Source organism: Mobula birostris, chromosome 5, assembly GCF_030028105.1.
Source record: "Mobula birostris isolate sMobBir1 chromosome 5, sMobBir1.hap1, whole genome shotgun sequence".
Taxonomy (NCBI): domain Eukaryota; kingdom Metazoa; phylum Chordata; class Chondrichthyes; order Myliobatiformes; family Myliobatidae; genus Mobula; species Mobula birostris.
The window spans coordinates 69,402,341-69,422,236 of NC_092374.1; the positions used below are offsets into that span (position 1 = coordinate 69,402,341).

Here is a 19,896-nt window from a genome sequence, read left to right on the forward strand (position 1 = left end):
GAATCTTAGACCTTGAACTTCCTAGCCAACAACACTGAGCGAGTTCCTTGACCATACAGACTGCAATGGTAACACACAAAATGCTGGAGGAGCTCAGCAAGCTAGGCAGCATCTATGGACAAAAAGTAAGCAGTTGATGTTTCAGGTCAAGACCATTCAGCAGACTATAATGGTAAACACGAGAAAGTCTCAGATGCTGAAAATCCAAAGCTACACACACAAAATGCTGGAGGAACTCAGCTGGTCAGGCAGTGTCTATGGAAATGAATAAACAGTCAATGCTTCGGGTCAAGACCCTTCTTCAGGGGTGAAAAAGGAAGGGGGAAGAGACCAGAATGAAAAGGTAAAGGGAGGGAAAGAAGGATTGCTAGAAGGTGATAGGTGAATCCTGGTTGGTGGGAAAGGTCAAGGACTGGAGAGGAAGGAATCTGATAGGAGAGAAGAGTGGTCTATAGGAGAAAGCGAAGGAGAAGGGATCCCAGACTGTAAATGGTTCAGCGTGAGATTCATTCCCCCACTTTCAAGGAAATCACAGATGGGTAATAAATACTGGTTTTGCTAAAGGTGTCGCATTCTGAAACTGAATAAGAAAGAGAAGTGCTGGATGTGACTGAGAAATTCACCAATGTTTATTACTTGTTTAAGCTCCTTAATACAGTGATGAATTATTTCAATACTTGATTACAGCAGAACTGGGATCATAACTGAGGACAAAGATATGCAACTGTTTGTGAGAGCTTTTCTGTGACTCTGTATAATCAGCCTTGCAAAGTAATGACTAAGACATAAAGATCTAAACTGTTTCTAAAAGTATATGTACCAGACTGCCAAGAAGCAGGAATAGCAGCTGTATTTTTGTGAAAAGCATTGTATATTCTAATCCAAGAAAATTAAATATGCAAATCTTCTACAAAAGCAAATAACAACATTCAAATTTGAAAGAAAAAGGTGTAGTATATATCAGCCTTCTCCGCATAATTATCTAAGAAAATAATTTGGAGAATACAGACAAATTTATGGAGTTAAAGGTGGTGTTCGTAAAGGTAACATCTGCCTTATATTTTGTTTACCAGCAGACTTGCCTCACCACCTGCTAAAAACTGGTTGTACTTTTGAGATTTGACTGTAGTCAATACACTTAGCAGTAGTAAATGTAGGTTCTGTTTTGAAGTACTTAGGGACATGAAGCACAATTCTGGAGAGACAGTTTGTGGCAGAAAAGTGTGCAAATTGCCCAAGCACTTGGTGTAGATGAGGTTACCTGAGATTTCAGCATCCACTCCATGATCTTCTGCAACCTTAAGGAATATCTGTCAATAGAAATAATAAAAAGAACATAAGAAAGACATTTTATACATTCCCAGGATGTGCGGATTAATGGTTTCATTGCACATTCCTAAGGGAAGCAATGGCAGTTAAGCATCCTCTCAGCACTGGCCCTCTGTTCAATATGATTATGCTCATCCTTTTTCTCATCCACACTCACCTTATACCCTTATCCCTCAATGTTCAAAACTCTATTGTTCTCAGAGTTAAATAAGCTCAGTCACTAAGCAACCTCCAAATGAGACAATTCCGAAGACATCAAGGTTCCCCTTATATTTCAACCAGAAATGGCTGAACTCTCATCCTGAGGTTATGCTCCCTACATCAAAAGCTCCTGCCTTCCTTGGTTAATTAGCTCATTGCCAGCAGCCAAAAAAAAGAGATTTGGGTCAAGCAGAGCAGCCATTGTGAGTGAACCAGTGCAGGTGTGGGGAGGCTGTGGTTAAGGGCCATAGGTAAGGTTTATTATTGCTGTTCATCCTTAGTACTTGATTCAGTGTAGGCAGGATGGTAGTTAGGGAAGTGGAATGCTCCACCTGCAAAATATGGGAAGTCAGGGAACCTCATAGTTTCCTTGATGACGACATCTGTGGGAAGCGTACCTAGATGCATCTGCTGATAGATCAAGTCAGGGAACGGAAGCTGAAGTTAGATGTTTTCAGGATTATCCAGGAGGCTGGGTACCTCACAGATGAGACTTTTACTAGGGTGTCTACGTCCAAGATAGTTGGATGACCTGTAGGAGAAATAAGGGGAGTAGACAGCTAGTGCAAGGTTCCCTTATGGCCATTCCCTTCATCAACAGGTATAATGCTTTGAATCCAGGGCAAGCATTAAAAAGGGCCACTTTTCAACATAATTGTATAAGGGCTAAGAAAGTTGTAAAAGAGCGCCTGAAGGCTTTGTGTGTCAATGCAAGGAGCATTCGTAATAAGGTGGATGAATTGAAAGTGCAGATTGTTATTAATGATTATGATATAGTTGGGATCACAGAGACATGGCTCCAGGGTGACCAGGGATGGGAGCTCAACGTTCAGGGATATTCAATATTCAGGAGGGATAGACATGAAGGAAGGGGAGGTGGGGTGGCGTTGCTGGTTAAAGAAGAGATTAACGCAATAGAAAGGAAGGACATAAGTCGGGAAGATGTGGAATCGATATGGGTAGAGCTACGTAACACTAAGGGGCAGAAGACGCTGGTGGGAGTTGTGTACAGGCCACCTAACAGTAGTAGTGAGGTCGGAGATGGTATTAAACAGGAAATTAGAAATGTGTGCAATAAAGGAACAGCAGTTATAATGGGTGACTTCAATCTACATGTAGATGGGGTGAACCAAATTGGTAAAGGTGCTGAGGAAGAGGATTTCCTGGAATGTATGCGGGATGGTTTTTTGAACCAACATGTTGAGGAACCAACTAGAGAGCAGGCTATTCTGGACTGGGTTTTGAGCAATGAGGAAGGGTTAATTAGCAATCTTGTCGTGAGAGACCCCTTGGGTAAGAGTGACCATAATATGGTGGAATTCTTCATTAAGATGGAGAGTGACATAGTTAATTCAGAAACAAAGGTTCTGAACTTAAAGAGGGGTAACTTTGAAGGTATGAGACGTGAATTAGCTAAGATCGACTGGCAAATGACACTTAAAGGATTGACGGTGGATATGCAATGGCAAGCATTTAAAGGTTGCATGGATGAACTACAACAATTGTTCATCCCAGTTTGGCAAAAGAATAAATCAAGGAAGGTAGTGCACCCGTGGCTAACAAGAGAAATTAGGGATAGTATCAATTCCAAAGAAGAAGCATACAAATTAGCCAGAGAAAGTGGCTCACCTGAGGACTGGGAGAAATTCAGAGTGCAGCAGAGGAGGACAAAGGGCTTAATTAGGAAGGGGAAAAAAGATTATGAGAGAAAACTGGCAGGGAACATAAAAACGGACTGTAAAAGCTTTTATAGATATGTAAAAAGGAAAAGACTGGTAAAGACAAATGTAGGTCCCCTGCATACAGAAACAGGTGAATTGATTATGGGGAGCAAGGACATGGCAGACCAATTGAATAATTACTTTGGTTCTGTCTTCACTAAGGAGGACATGAATAATCTTCCAGAAATAGTAGGGGACAGAGGGTCCAGTGAGATGGAGGAACTGAGCGAAATACATATTAGTAGGGAAGTGGTGTTAGGTAAATTAAAGGGATTGAAGGCAGATAAATCCCCAGGGCCAGATGGTCTGCATCCCAGAGTGCTTAAGGAAGTAGCCCAAGAAATAGTGGATGCATTAGTGATAATTTTTCAAAACTCGTTAGATTCTGGACTAGTTCCTGAGGATTGGAGGGTGGCTAAGGTAACTCTACTTTTTAAAAAAGGAGGGAGAGAGAAACCAGGGAATTATAGACCGGTTAGCCTAACGTCGGCGGTGGGGAAACTGCTGGAGTCAGTTATCAAGGATGTGATAACAGCACATTTGGAAAGCGGTGAAATCATCGGACAAAGTCAGCATGGATTTGTGAAAGGAAAATCATGTCTGACGAATCTCATAGAATTTTTTGAGGATGTAACTAGTAGAGTGGATAGGGGAGAACCTGTGGATGTGGTATATTTGGATTTTCAGAAGGCTTTTGACAAGGTCCCACACAGGAGATTAGTGTGCAAACTTAAAGCACACGGTATTGGGGGTAAGGTATTGGTGTGGGTGGAGAGTTGGTTAGCAGACAGGAAGCAAAGAGTGTGAATAAACGGGACCTTTTCAGAATGGCAGGCGGTGACTAGTGGGGTACCGCAAGGCTCAGTGCTGGGACCCCAGTTGTTTACAATATATATTAATGACTTGGATGAGGGAATTAAATGCAGCATCTCCAAGTTTGCGGATGACATGAAGCTGGCTGGCAGTGTTAGCTGTGAGGAGGATGCTAAGAGGATGCAGGGTGACTTGGATAGGTTGGGTGAGTGGGCAAATTCATGGCAGATGCAATTTAATGTGGATAAATGTGAAGTTATCCACTTTGGTGGCAAAAATAGGAAAACAGATTATTATCTGAATGGTGGCCGATTAGGAAAAGGTTAGGTGCAACGAGACCTGGGTGTCATTATACACCAGTCATTGAAAGTGGGCATGCAGGTACAGCAGGCGGTGAAAAAGGCGAATAGTATGCTGGCATTTATAGCGAGAGGATTCGAGTACAGGAGCAGGGAGGTACTACTGCAGTTGTACAAGGCCTTGGTGAGACCACACCTGGAGTATTGTGTGCAGTTTTGGTCCCCTAATCTGAGGAAAGACATCCTTGCCATAGAGGGAGTACAAAGAAGGTTCACTAGATTGATTCCTGGGATGGCAGGACTTTCATATGAAGAAAGACTGGATGAACTGGGCTTGTACTCGTTGGAATTTAGAAGATTGAGGGGGGATCTGATTGAAACGTATAAGATCCTAAAGGGATAGGACAGGCTAGATGCAGGAAGATTGTTCCCGATGTTGGGGAAGTCCAGAACGAGGGGCCACAGTTTGAGGATAGAGGGGAAGCCTTTTAGGACCGAGATTAGGAAAAACTTCTTCACTCAGAGAGTGGTGAATCTGTGGAATTCTCTGCCACAGGAAGCAGTTGAGGCCAGTTCATTGGCTATATTTAAGAGGGAGTTAGATATGGCCCTTGTAGCTACGGGGGTCAGGGGGTATGGAGGGAAGGCTGGGGCGGGGTTCTGAGTTGGATGATCAGCCATGATCATAATAAATGGCGGTGCAGGCTCGAAGGGCCGAATGGCCTACTCCTGCACCTATTTTCTATGTTTCTATGAATACTGTTGAGGGGGATGTTCTCTCAGAGGCCAGACTGGCTCTGAGATTCAGAGAGAAAGTGTGCAGATAGTAGGCACTACTCAGGAGGGAGCAATACCAGACTTTCTCATAGGGAACAAAACATAGCAAGTAACTTAAGTGCCAGCCAGAAAGACAATAAAATAGTGATGGAAAAGGATAGATCAGGTCCACAGGTGGGCAAGATTAAGGAAAATCCCAAAAGGCTCTATAGCTACATTAACAATACAAGTTTGGGTAGGGAGAGGATAGGTCCTTTTAGAGATCCTCAAGTGTTTACTGAGGATAAAAATCATGGTTGCTCAGGAGATGAGGGAGCAAGACAAGTGGAGTTATTCTGGAGGACATTCATATTACTGTGGAGGAGGTATTTGTAGCTTCACAGTGTATGAAGTAGTAATTGTAGCTTCACAGTGCATTAAGTGGATCATTCCTCAGGGCCTGACTAAGTGCATTTTCAGACTCAGGGGCTAGAGAGGAAATTGTGTAGGTGCTTGTGGAGATTATTTGCTTCTTCATTGACCACTGGTGAAGTTCCTGAAGACTGGGAGATGGTTAATGTTGTTTTGTATTAAAAGGGTAGAAAGGAAAACTAGCGAGCTATAGGCCAATCAGCTTGACATCAGTTGTGGGAAAGTTGTCGGAGAGAATTCTGAGAGACAGGATCTACCATTATTTGGACAGGCAGTCTCACTAGAAGGAGTCAGCATGGCTTTGTGCATGATATATCATGCGTAGGCAAGTAATAAGTCAGTGTCCTTACATATTAAATGTTAAATATTAATCAGTAACGTTGATTATGGAAGAATTTTTTTCTGAAAATTTTATGTCCATGTGGATAAGCCTGGGCTCCTTGGTGTAAATGCAAAATATTTAAACGTTTAAATCCCTTGAAAAGGAAATGCAGTGGTTTACTTATGAATGCTAGCAATTTTCTACATCTTTGCTTCAAAAGAACTACCCACCCTCCTCACTGACATCATGTTTTCTATACATGTTTTCTATACATCTCTCCTCCAAGGTACAATGTCTTAGGCATGGATACTTTTATTGTTCAAGTGACAGTTTCTCATTTGTCAGCCTCAAATGTCAAGTTTGAAAGGTTACTCAACCATGGAGGCCTCATACCCAAATCCAAAGCAGGGCTCATTCAACAACCTTAGCAGAAAGCATAGATTTTTTTTTTTCCCTCAGGCATCAAACAAGATCAAACATTCTAGACAGCCACATGTTCTGTAACAGGGTATCCTCTCTGCAGCACTTTCCAGAAACTATACAAAGACAATTCAAAATTGAAATCACGTGTGTCTCTTGTCAGAGCACACTGCATGAAGAATAGATGGCTGGGCTAAAACTGAAGATAAAGCAGTGAGTTCAGAATGCTTACTTCTTCCAGTGTGGTGTCAGAAATTCCATAACTGGAAATTCCTAAGTCAGTGAGTCTGTCATCCATCTCATGGAAAAGTTCCACAAAACCACCATCTTTAGCAGCTTCGTAAGGCAACACGTATGTCAGTTCATGCCCAATATCTTCAACTAGGCGAGCCTTTGCCACATGCTTTAAGATCAGATTGGAGATAGCTGAGACATCTGCAAAACGGAGAGTGAAAGAAGCTTATTAATAATGCTACAATAGGATATCCTGGATGTACTGGTCTTGTTGCTTACTGGATTCAGAAGGCCATATGTTCCTACACTTAAGAGTGGACAACAAGGCAGAAGGAGGGGCCAGGGTTCCAGTTTCAGCTAGCGTGGGAGGATCTGGGCTCTTGCCCAAAATAAACCCCTGGCTGGACTATCTTCACCTTATGTTATTCTTCAATTTGAGCAGGAAGGTGTGAGGGGAAAGACACCTTTTCTCCTTTTAACAAGTGTCTCTGGACACATGGATCAGTACCGAGGGAACGCTTCGTGACTGCAGGTGCCTTCCTCCAGATAACCTCTTCTGTTCACATTGAAATAAATGATGGCATGATTTTGAGGATTAATAAGGAAGTCATCTCGAGTGTTTTGCATGACATGTATCCATCACTTCACAATTATGTGGTCTGTATTACACTGGCATTTGTGGGAGTTGCTGCTGCATGAACTGGCTGCTGCCTTTGCAATACCTCAGTGACCACACTGCAGAGATAGCTGTCTGAAAACTTGGAGACAGGCTAAAGGCATGAACTCCATTTCATGAATGCAAGTTTTTATTTTCCTTTTTTAGAAATGCTAAAATATTTACAAAAATGCAGAGCAAATTAAGTGCTACAGTGAATAAGCTATCCAAAGGAATCCTAACTGGTAGCTATTGGATTTTGCTTACCTATTGTCATAGTGTCACTGTCTTGATCACTGCCAAGTCCAGCATCTGAGCTACTCTGAGAAACATTGTCATCCTGTGAAATGAACCAGAAGAATATATGAGCATTAGTGCAATGAGAATGGTTGCCTTGGAATCATTGACAACCATCTTCTCACAATTTAACCATGCAAGCGCCACTTGCCTTCTTCGGGTAGGACATAGTGCTATTGCTGTTCCTGCAGGAACTAAGAGATGGCTCCAAATCTTTCTTGACCAGGGTGAGATAGTAACCTGTTCCCAGCTGGTTCTTCAGGTATAGTGATGATCCACAGCAACATAGCTTTCCATTGGAAATGATGGCAATCCGATCTCCCAGCATGTCTGCCTCATCCATATGATGAGTAGAGAGGATAATAGTCCTACCTGGGGGAAGCAAAAAATTGAGGTTATTTCCTTATGCAATTTACATTGGCTTCATTATTAACCTAAGGTCACTCTGTATAAAAGACAGATTCTATCCCACTGTCACAAGACCATTGATGGGCCTATTGTATGACAAAGGTAAGCTCTTGATCTCACAATCTCCCTCTTCATGGTTGTTGCACCTTATTCTCTACCTGCACTTTCTCTCTAACTATAACAGTAACATGATATTCTACATTCTGTCATTGTTTTCCCTTTGTACTCATGCTATTAAAAGATCTGCATGGATACCATGCAAAACAAAATTTTCCACTGTATCCTGATTCATATGATAACAATAAACCAATTACATTAGTTATACTGCTAAAAAAAAAGGCCTATCCTTCCTGTATAATCATCACATACCATATACTTCGGTCATCATGGAATCCAAATACATGACTTAAGCCACATATGGGTGAATATTACACTTCTATCTTGGTACTTATTCCCAAGTCAAAGAGTTAATATGCATGTGGTCTCTAGTGAAATCTCTGTTTCAAGCTATAATACAGGCTCTGATTTTTACCCACCAGATTTTTTTTTTTTGTATATGGCTGATTAACATAGACAACACAGTCTTTATTCTTTTATTAGTGAAATTATTAATTGGTCAAGTTCTTTGCTTCTCATCAAATTTTAACATAAGGAAGATCTAAACAATCCAAGCAGGAAGGGTTGGATTTTTACGCAATTCAGTACTTAGCAGTGTGTAGCAACAGAAATTCAAAATTACAGTCAAAGCACAAAGTAAAACTCAGTCGTTCCGATGTCATGCTTCTGGCATCACTGCAGTTTTAAGCCTGTTCCCCACACTTCTTAAACCCTGGGATTCTGCCACTGACTTAGCTGACTCCATGCATAACAGTCTAAAGTTCATGGGATAGTACTTAGCTAAACATAATTTAGTCAAACTTTATGTTACAGCAACTTTTGAAGTGCAGATAAAGTGAAATTTGAATACACACTGGGGCAGGGCAGCAGAGTAACATTAAGAACATGGAACACGACATGGGCATTTTTAGTAGGCAGCCCATTTTGGAAGCATTACGGCTTCAACATGATGCAAAATTTTGGGCATTGTGTATGTGAAATCCAGACTGTATTTGGGTAATATGACAGGGAGTGTTTTTATTCTCTTATGGGTATCTTCAGCATGGCCAGCATTTATTGTCAATCGTTATTTGCTCTGGTGATGGTGAACTATTTTTATGGTTCCACATTTCAGTTAAGAATCTCCTACACTGCTGTGTGTCTGGGGTCACTCTCACACCAGATCAAGGATAGATGTCAGATGTCTTTTACTAATGGACACCTGTAACCTGGATGAGATTCTGCAATAAACTGACCATTACTGATACCAGTTGTTTTCTTAGTACCAAATTAAAGGAAGTCCAGATTGAATATAGTGTAGAGAAGTGTATGGTCATGGATTTGGGTAGAAGGAATAAAGGCATAGAATATTTCCTAAACAGGGAGAAAATTCAGAAATCAGAGATGCTAAAAGAGTCTTCATGAAAGTTTCCCTAAAAGTTAACCGGCAGGCTGAGTTGGTGGTAAGGAAAGCAAGTGCAATGTTAGCATTCATTTCGAGAGGACTAGAATATAGAAGTAATGATGTGATCCTGAGGCTTCATAGGGCATTGTTCAGACCGCACTTGGAGTATTGTGAGCAATTATGGGCCCTTTAGCTAAAAAAAGGATGAGCTGGCATTGGAGAGAGTCCGGAGAAGGTTCCTGAGAATGATCCCAGGAATGATAGGGATATTAACAGCATTTGATGGCTCTGGTCCAGAAATCACTGGAAGTTTAGAAGAATGAGTGAGGATCTCATTGAAACCTATTGAGCATTGAGAGGCCTAGACAGAGTAAATGTGGCGGAGTCTATAGTGGGAATGTCTAGGACCAGAGCGTACAGCCTCAGAATTGAAGGATATCCCTTTAGAACAGAGATGAGGGGGAATTTCTTTAACTACAGGGTAGTGAATCTGCTGAATTCATTACCACAGACAGTTGCGGAGACCAAGTCAATGACTATATTTAAAATGGAGGTTAATATTTTCTTGATTAATAAGAGCATCAAAGGTTATGCGGAGAAGGCAGTGAAATAGGTCTGGAGGATAATACATCAGCTATGTTGGAATGACAGAGCAGATGGGCTAAATGGCCTAATTCTGTTACTAAGTCTTCTGATCTTATGGTCAGCAAAACAAAAGAGCTGGTTATTAACTTCAGGAAGGAGAGCAGTGGACATGCTCATGTTTACATCTGCTGTATTAAGGCATGTCTTATGGTCGTATGGTATAAATAGTTAGACCTACGTCCAGGGAAATAATAAAGAAGTTTGCAGATGATACAAATATGGGCCTTGTGGTTGATAGTCAGGCAAAAATCTTTAGTTGGCAAATAGACATAAAATGGCATGATTTGTCAGGCAGCTAATTAGTCAGAGAAAGGTATGGTAATACACTTGGGGAGAACAACAACAAAGGGTGGAATACAAAGGTGGTGGAACAAAGGGAGACCTTGGAACGTTTGTGCACAGATCATTAAATGTAGCAGGACAGGTCAATAAATTGGTTAAAGATGCACATACGGTGCTTTCTTTTGATTAATTAGGCACAAAATACAAGAGCAAGTAGGTTATTTTATGTTCAAAACGTGTTAGATAACAGACTGTTCACCGTATACAGTTTCTAGTTTCCACATCCCAGGGCAAATATGATTAAACTGGAGAGATTTATAAAGATATTCTCAAGACTGGAAAATTATATTAGTGAAGTAAGATTGGATGGACTAGCACTATTTTCTTTGGAATAAGGGAAGCTGAGGACAAAATACTGAGGTGTTTAAAATTAAGAAGGGCTGAGAATGAAGGCCTAATTTTCTTTAGCAGAGGGGCCATATGACAGAGGAATAAATTTAACGCTATTTAGAAGCATTAAGGGGAGATGAGACAAATCATTTTCACCTAGAGAATGGAGACCTAAGAGAACACAAATTATAGAATCTGGAGCAAAATCAAATGCTGGAGGAACTCAGCAGGTCTAGGAGCAACTGTGGAGGGAAAGAGACAGTCAGCATTTCAGGGTAAGATTCTGGATTACTTCAAGCAGAAGTCAGCAGGAGCTGGAACACTTAAAGAGTGATAGAAGGAGAAACCTTCAACACAATTAAAGAATGCCCAGATGTGTATTTGAAAAGCCATGACTTGTAAAATGATCAACCAAGTGCCCAAGGGTAGGATTATGCAAGAGAATTCTTTTCCAACTAGCACAGGAGTGATGTGCTGAGTCATTATCTTTTATGATGTCAGTTTTCTGTGACCTGCTATATTTAGCTTTGACACTTTAAAGGTAGCCTGGCAGAAACCACAATCACTCCAGACTATGCCGTGATTTTACCTTGGCGATATTTGAGCAGCAGATCCCATATTCCTCGGCGGGAGTAGGGGTCAACTCCTGCGGTTGGTTCATCCAAGATGACAACTTTAGAACCACCAACAAAAGCAAGGGCCACTGAAAGTTTGCGTTGCATTCCACCTGTTAGGCAAACAAAAGTCACTATGTTAGTTTTAATGTGAAGTTGAATAAGCAAGGCAATAAAGAGCACCTTAATGAACTCTAAGATTAATAAAGATTTCACTGGAAGCTTCCATCTGTCCTCTTGAGGAAGAATTGAAGGTGCAAAGTACAATCTTTTTATGAAGTCACAGACCAGGGGTATATAAGGAAAGACCAGCATGTATTGTCTATTCTTAAATGCTTTGCATATTTTTGGTTTGGCTAACCACTCCGGAGGACGAACTGAGTGTTATGCTCAATTCACTTTGAAGCTGGAACAGGTAAAAATGGAACCTCTCTTTCCCTAAACTTGATGGGTTTCTAATAACAATTGAGCAGTTTGAATATCGCTGTTAACGATACCCATTTTGTTTCTAATATTTCTATTAGTCCTGAGTTGATGTGGTAGGGTTTAAACTCTTGTCTCACTATTAATCGTTAATTCAGGTCATCAGTCCAGTAATGTTTGCACATTACTGATCAATAACCTGTTCCAGGTGAACGTATGGATTAGCAGCAGTTGCTGGTTACTTGGTTCCTGGAGCATGTACTGCCATTTAATAAGAATCTTCTTTAATCTCATTACAACCTGAGCTTCACACTCCTGCCTACCCCTGATTATCTCAACCCACTTGTTAGTCAAGGATTCCAATTCAATAACTCCCCTGATGAGGGCTTGTCTCCAATTTCCGTTGCTACTGCTATTACTGCTACTGTGACAGTTTTGAAGAAGCCTCCTACACAGCCATTTGAGCAAACCAACTATTTTAGTTGCAGATCCAGAAATATTTATTACATAGGCCATTTAAAGTGTACTTTTTTTTCCACAATTGGATCTTACACATAAAGGACCTGAAGAAGCTATGTGGCTCAGGGCTGATCAGTCATAATTATATTGAATGGTGGGAGAGGTTTGAGGGAACAGGGTACCATCTCTCGCTCCTATGTTCTTGTGTCCTTGTGTTCAATGGCTAATCAATCAGAGCACAACATAAGGGAAGTGATCTTCTGTGTGGAACTAGGCTACAGCTCCACCAGGATTGTTCAGAATTACCCTTGCAGATCAGTGGTGAATTGCAGAAGAGCTTTTGGAGTGGGTGGAATTTTCTTGATAGAATCACACCTTGAAGAAGGATACCCAAAGGCCTGCAAGCAAGGTTTTGCCACATAATGTAGAGAGGTAGATCTAATCAAGTTCTTGACTAAGTCCTTGCCCAGCTGCCTTTTTCCAGTTCAAAGAGAAGAATTTGCTTCTGTTAACTCTAATGTCTTTCAAATCCAATGAGACTGTGATTGGAATAAGCTAAACTATCCTGTTAAAAAGATGAAACAACATGGGCCAGCTGGTGGCGCAATGACATCGGCGCTGGACCCGGGAGCAGAGGTTCCCGGGTTCAAAACCAGTCGGGTCTGCTCTCGAGTACGCTTTCCATCCGTGCCGGGTTGAGTGTCGAGATCGCAACTCGACCTCATAAAATAAAAAAGGGAAAATACTGCGAAAATGTCTGTGTGAGGAGTGGCACGCAACACAGTCTCTCTCTCTCTCGTTCTGCGCCTTGTAAAAAAGCCATGAAAAAGACATCATCACAGATGCACATGCACAGACGCGCACGCATGCAGGCACATGCCAAAAAAAAAAGATGAAACATGTCGTTTCCATTAGATATCACGAAGAGTGATCTATTGGTCCAAAGGCTACAACCATTTGGAGAAGAGTTCCTAACTGTCATTTCCTTCACCACTGGTAATCCATTCCGAAAACTGTTGGAAAACCTGGTTAATATTGTGCTGGCTCTAATTAAGCATCACAGTTGTAAGACATCACTAGAGAACTGAATAAGGCATCAAGGTAACCTCCTTACCTTAAAGTGGTGAGACAAGGGATGACACAGTGGTACAGCTAACAGAGCTACTTACAGCTTCACTGCACAGCAGCCCGAGTTGAATTCAGACATTGAGTGCTGCATGTGTGGAGACCGCATGTTCTCCCTGGGACAGCTTTGGTTCAATGAGATGCTATGGTCTCCTCTCACACCCCAAACCATGGAGACTGGTAAGTTAATTGTCGATTCTAAACTGTCCCTAGTTGGTAGGTGAGTGGTGTAATTGAGGGAGTTGATGGAAGTGGGAGGAAAATAAAAAGGATTCTGAATTGTAGGTCTGCAAAGTTTGGCCTGATATCACAGGGAGTGGCAGTATTGGACAGAACAAGTGGAAGCTGCACAAACATGTAAGGGATAAAGGAACAGAAGGGTATGTTGACAGGTGGAGAGGAAGTAAATTGGACAGAGGCCACTGTGATGCATAAACATGGAGACAGTCCAACTGGACTGAATATTCATGTGCAATAAATACCACGAAAGACCCACTGGAGGATGATTCAGCTAACCTGAATCAGGGTAATAATGACGACACTATGCCCTTAGCTCAGGGAGGTGGTGGTGGGAATTAAAAAAAAATAAAACAAAACTCACTCTTGACTCCTGCCTTTGGCAGCTGAGCTTAGGGATGAGTTATTTTCTGTCTATGCAGTACAGAGCCAATTCACAAGAGAGGAAAGGCACTCTGTTTTCAATTGCTGTTGCCAATGAACTGTAGTAACCCTCATGAAAGTACTGCAAGTTCACCAGGAACCAGCATTCCTATGGCTGAACACTGTGTACACTCAATAAAACTGACATCTGGAACTGATCTGAGATTCAATTTCGATCTGCATTTCAAGGAGATTGCTCCAATTGTTCTGGAGGGACGCCACATGAGTTCTTGGCAGTTTAAATTCAAGCATCCTGTTGACTCAGAGAGTGAAACTGTCAACAGGAGGCAGGCTAGTTTATTTCTTTGCAGTCTCCAGTCCGAGCAAAAGTCCTCTCAAGCATAGACCCGCTTCCTGGCAACAGGGGAGCACTGATATTTTCATCAGTTCAAGATGGAGGAGGTAAACAGAAGGTAAGATAATTGCTGGGAAACTGTCAGAACTCTTGACCTGAGTATTCACATTAAGGACGAACAACATAATTCAACAAAAATATTGTATTAACCAATGGCCTTGTGTATAACTTCAAACAAAGGACTCTTCCTGCCTTAACCATTTCCTTCATTTGTTCATGTGTTATCTGAATTCAACTGGAGTGAACCCGACATGATGGGGGAAGAATTGTCTTATTGACACATTCAGTGGATCTTGGTGTATGGCAGTACCACCATCCTTACATACCCTTTTAGCACTTGCAAGTAAAGAAGAGTTTTTCTCTATGGGGCAGTACAGTAGCATAGTGGTTAGCACAAAGCTTTATAGTACAGCGATCCGGATTTAATTTCTACCTGTAAGGAGTTTGTACGTTCTCCTCATGACCGCGTAGGTTTCATCTGATTGCTCTGGTTTCCTCCCACAGTCCAAAGACCTACCAGCTGATTGGTTCGTTGGTCATTGTAAATTGAACTGTGATTAGGCTAAGGTTAAATTGGGGGGGGTGGTGCTAGGCTGCACGGCTCAAAGAGCCAGAAGGGCCTATTCCACACTGTATCTCAATAAATAAGTAAATTATTCAACCTTCCCTAAAAGTATTTGATAAAGCTGACCACATTTTTATAAGGATTCATGAGATTGCATGGAAGTTGCAGCACAGAAACAGGCTCCACAGGTCTGAGGTGGCCTTTATCAGCTACACATAAATTTTCACTCATTCCACCAGCATAACCTCCATAAGAATATCTATGCTATTTTCCTCAGCTGCTTTTTGGGATAACAGGTTCCACATGCCAGCTGAGCTCTTGCTAAATAAATTTCTCCAAAATTCTGTACTGTATTGTGATACCTGATTTTGGATTGCCCCATAATGTGGGCCATGAAGGAATTAAAGTATGGAAGAAAACATCAAACTCAAATGAGTCAAGGACAATGGAATTAGGCAAACCAAATGTCTTTTTTCTTGCCTTGTGGCTGAAGAATGGAGGCTGCCATTTTGTGATGCTGCTCTGTAACCATTTTGTGAGCTGTCTTGAGAACTAGTTTTGCTCAGGAAGGGGTATATCAAAGAGCTTTAAAATGGACACAGTGATGATCCTGATAATCAGGCTGAACTGGAGGTAATTTCCAAACAAGAAGTTATCTGTGAGATATTCTTTGGTAAGATAGAACATATGAATAGGGGAGTCTGTGTCTGATCAGAGTAACTCGAGCCTAATAACTGGCCGGCCTACTCTGATTCAGATCAAAGATAAATTAATGAGAAGTTGTTACTTGTGAGAAGGATGCTGGCTGGGACCAGTGCCAGTGGGAAGCTGTCACACATTAGCCAGATAGGCCAGAGCCAACGAAGTCAAAACACAACATCTGATCCGATAAGGAAAGAGTACAAGAATGAAGGGCTTCGAATGACAAGCAGCAAGAACTCCAAAGATTAACTATCGCAAGAAAGACCTCCATGCCAGGGGCTGGGAGAAGAATGATCGATCAGTTGGCCAATGGGACATGCCCGATTTCGGTGTTATAAATTGAAGAAGTGATCTGAGTGAGTAGTGGTACAGAGGAAACAGTAGAATTCATGTTTTAAGTTGTTGGCCTGGGGTCAACAGTTACGGTGATATACGTGCAGAGGCAATAAAGTGCAAGTTTTGATTAAGAGTTGTGCACTGAATTGTCGAACCTAGGTCAGTTGACAATTGTCAGCAATAAGGACACAGATTTAGAGCAGGGAGTAAGATGTTTAGAGAGGATTTGAGGAAGAGTTTTTTCACTCAAATGGTAGTGTGTAACTTGAATGCACTGCCCGAGTCAATTGTGGAGGCAGGCACTCCTGCATCTGAGAAGTATCTAACTGAGCACTTGACTCAGTGTGTAGCTATGAGTATAACTATTTTAAAAACATTTTAGTAATTGTCTTCTTTCTTGTACATATTTAATATTTGTTTTTCTTGAGAATAGTGTCTCTAATGCAATGTCTCCATGATGCTGCTACAAGCAAGTTTTTCATAGCATCGCTGTGTTGATGTACTCCTGTGTTTGACGAATAACTCAATAAACTCCACTTGACTACACAACTAATACAATGTTCACAGTAATCTCATCCCCTTTGCCTTATTGATCCCTCTGCCACCTTCTCAGTAACTTAGAGCTACCTTTTTAATCTCTTTCCCATTTTTGATGAAAGATCTTCAACCTGAAATTGTTCTGTTTCTCTGTCCCACAGATGTTGAGTGTTTCTAGTATTTTCTGTTTATGTTTCAGATTTCCTGCATCTGCGTGTCATTAGTATTTCTATTTCTCCTGATTACTATAAGTAACTTTCACCCCTAAGGGAGGAGGCCTTCAGACACTAGAGACGGTGTAGTGTAGAACAAGTTAACCGATCACCAGCACCTTGAGATTAAAGGGAAGTCTCAGATTTCAGTGTTTTGACCATGGAAGATAAGCATTTGGGATGTAGTTGTATGGAGATATACACAAAGGTAAATAGTATCAGATAAATTATTTTGGACACCTTTTCAATTAAACAGTGGTTGTAGGATGTGGAGACATGATTCAACCTACTCCTATCAACAATAGAACACATAGTAGCTTTAATGTCCTAAGGCAATTCCAAGAACAACATCTGCAAAGCTTAACGTGAGCCAGATAAGAAGTCACAATGTATTTCTTCACAGAAGGACAACGTTTTAATGAACAACAATGGCAGGTTACAATGTAGAAGGGTAAATGAAATATATGAATTGCCACTTATTGTAAATCCTTGCATTGTACAGAGGAAAGGCCTACCTGAAAGCTTGTTAGTTGTTTCTTTGCGTTTGTTAGGCAGCTTCACATCCAGGACCATTTGCTCCACCTCTCTCTTCACGTCTTTCGCTGACAGCCCTTTGAGTCGTGCATAAAACCACACGTGCTCCTCGACAGTAAGCCTGACAGATTCATAACAGTTTTCAGTTAAAACTGAGTAACAGAGCATTTGCACAGTGTTTGGCAACGACTATGGAGAAAAAGAAAGTCGCCATTGCTTGCAAACTAGAGTCTGAAAATAGAGTTTAGCTCTTATGTGCACAACAGGTATGGTAACACTGTTTGCCATACAACTATAAGATAGAGGAGCAAAATTAGGCCATTTGGATCATCGAGTCTGCCATTTCATCACAGCTGATCTAATTTCCCTCTCAGCCCCAATCTCCTGCCTTTTCCCCATATCCCTTCGTACCCTGACCAATCAAGAATCTATCAATCTCTGCCTTAAATCTACATAAAAAACTTGGATTCCACAGCTACATGTGACAATAAATCCCACCCTCTGGCTAAAGAAATTTCTCCTCATCTCTGTTTAAAAGGACGCCCCTCAATTCTGAGGCTGTCTCCTCTGGTCTTAGACACTCCCACCAAAAGGAAACATCCTCTCCAAATCCACTCTATCAAGGCCTTTCACCATTTGATAAGTTTCAATGAGGGCACTCCTCATTCTTCTGCTGAGTTGCAGAGTAACAGTATGTGAGTGACTCACTAATGGTCAAAAGAATTAGAACCTAAAAGCTGAGGTGCTTAGTTCCATACTCTGTTTCCATCCCATTGTGATTAGCTTTGACTGAGAATCAGATCTAAAACTTCAAGATCTTTGTGGTTTCTTCACTTCTGCATATTGCCTAAATTTTGATTGTTTCGGCAATTTATCATGTCCTGCGGACTTGAAACTTGCGTCAGTCTATGTGATACATAACCACTGTTAAATCATAACGGATCACGTTGTTATTTCTCTCTAAGCCACCAACAAGGGCTGTGGCGAAAAAGGCCCCTCGACACAAATCCTACTCACAGTACGTAATCATCACTATTGCCAGTTTCTACAACCATTTTATGCAGAAGTTTCAGAAATCTAGAGGCAGACAAAATATGACCATTATTGAAAGACATGTTATTAACTGGAGGGTTAGGACTGACATTGCTCCACACGGAGATTGCTTACTCTTTATATATTTAGATATTATATGATTAGCAATGGGTTAACTATGATGAATGTTTAGTGTGGTGAGGATTACTTGAGAGCTCAAGTGAATCATGTGCGTCCTCTGGGGAAGCAGATTTTCACACAATCTGACCCTTTGCTATTCTGACACACAGCAGGTTGGTTCATGCTTAGACGTCCACTGAGATACCATGACAAGCCACAGGGTCATATCAAACCACCACGATTCCCTGTCCAACAATAATGTGAGATTGCCTTCACAGGAATGCTGCACTTTTTTCAAGAAGGTTCCCCTCCACACTTTCCAAAGGGCATTTAGAGGGGTGGGGGCAATAACTTCTGGCATTGCAGGTGACATCTGTATCACCTGAGATGGGAAGTAAAAAGCATCAACCATACTTACATATCGAAGAGGACGTTGTGCTGTGGGCACACCCCCATGTTTTGCCGGATGGAATTGAGGTCACTACGAATGTCTTTGCCCAGTATATAGGCTGTTCCAGATGTTGGTGGGAACAATCCTGTCAAAATTGACCTGCAAGTAGGATTAACAACTTTAGAAATTGTACCACAAACTTTCTACAAAATCTAAAACTATCTGACAATATATATTAAATAGACAAGCATTTGCTATTTTTTTTTGCTATTTTCAAATGCAGTCTTAATTTTCAAGGATCATACTCACATCACAGGAATTTGCCATATTCTAATCTTGTAGTTCAAGGTTTTTTTGTTTACAAAGCTAAAGATAGAACATTGTTGAACCTGGACTCGGTGACAGTGATGGAAGAGTGATATATCTTCCACTCAGTGGTTTTGGATGGGAACCTGTAGGTGTTGGGACTTCCCATGTAATTACACTCTGACTATTCTTGGTGACAAACATTATTGCTTGATGAGATACTGTTGAAGAAGCCTTGGTAAAATAGCGCTCAGCATCTTGTAGACCGCAATGCTGCATCCTGATGAAGGGTCTCGGCCCAAAACATTGACTGTTTATTCCTTTCCATAGATGCTGCCTGGCCTGCTGAGTTCCTCCAGCATTTTGTGTGAATAACTGTAGTGGGTTTTCTGAATGTAGTTTCAGAAACTGCTACTCCTCTGAAATTTCCATACATCCACACAGTCAACTCTCCTTATTATGTAATCGATTCCTCTACAATAGGGGTTTCCAACCTGGGGTTCACGGATCCCTTGCTTAATGGTATGGGTTCATTGAATAAGAAAGGTCTGGAACCCCTGCTCTACAATGTCACATATTGATTGGATGATATATTTCTTGAATACCTAGTACTTGTCAAGTTTGGCATGTCCTGGATGACAGAACATTTACTGGGTGTATTATTAACGCAAAGAATGATTTAAATGTAGTCTTGAAGATAATATAACTTGCTAGGATTTATTAAGAGTAAGCACACTAAATACTGAAAGAACCCAGCAGTTCGGGTGGCATCTATGGGAAGAAATATGGAGCCGAGGTTTTGGGCGAAGACCCTTCATCA

At 41.3% G+C, this 19,896-nt stretch overlaps 1 protein-coding gene and 1 long non-coding RNA gene across 3 annotated transcripts in view; one reads left to right on the plus strand and one right to left on the minus strand.

Moving 5' to 3' along the window:
* LOC140197766 (phospholipid-transporting ATPase ABCA1-like) overlaps positions 1–19,896 on the minus strand; it is a 164,314-nt gene that overhangs the window by 41,780 nt on the left and 102,638 nt on the right. For both annotated transcript variants that reach the window (XM_072258199.1, XM_072258201.1), the window contains 7 exons: positions 18,798–18,929; positions 17,209–17,348; positions 11,295–11,432; positions 7,631–7,851; positions 7,450–7,522; positions 6,526–6,728; positions 1,262–1,310 (listed from right to left, as the gene is read on the minus strand). In XM_072258199.1, coding sequence (XP_072114300.1) covers positions 1,262–1,310; positions 6,526–6,728; positions 7,450–7,522; positions 7,631–7,851; positions 11,295–11,432; positions 17,209–17,348; positions 18,798–18,929 — 956 coding nt within the window. The remainder of the gene's footprint in view (positions 1–1,261; positions 1,311–6,525; positions 6,729–7,449; positions 7,523–7,630; positions 7,852–11,294; positions 11,433–17,208; positions 17,349–18,797; positions 18,930–19,896) is intronic.
* Positions 14,273–19,896, plus strand: part of LOC140197767 (uncharacterized) — a 93,076-nt gene continuing 87,452 nt past the window's right edge. The window contains exon 1 of the long non-coding RNA XR_011886018.1: positions 14,273–14,399. This is a non-coding gene — a long non-coding RNA (uncharacterized lncRNA). The remainder of the gene's footprint in view (positions 14,400–19,896) is intronic.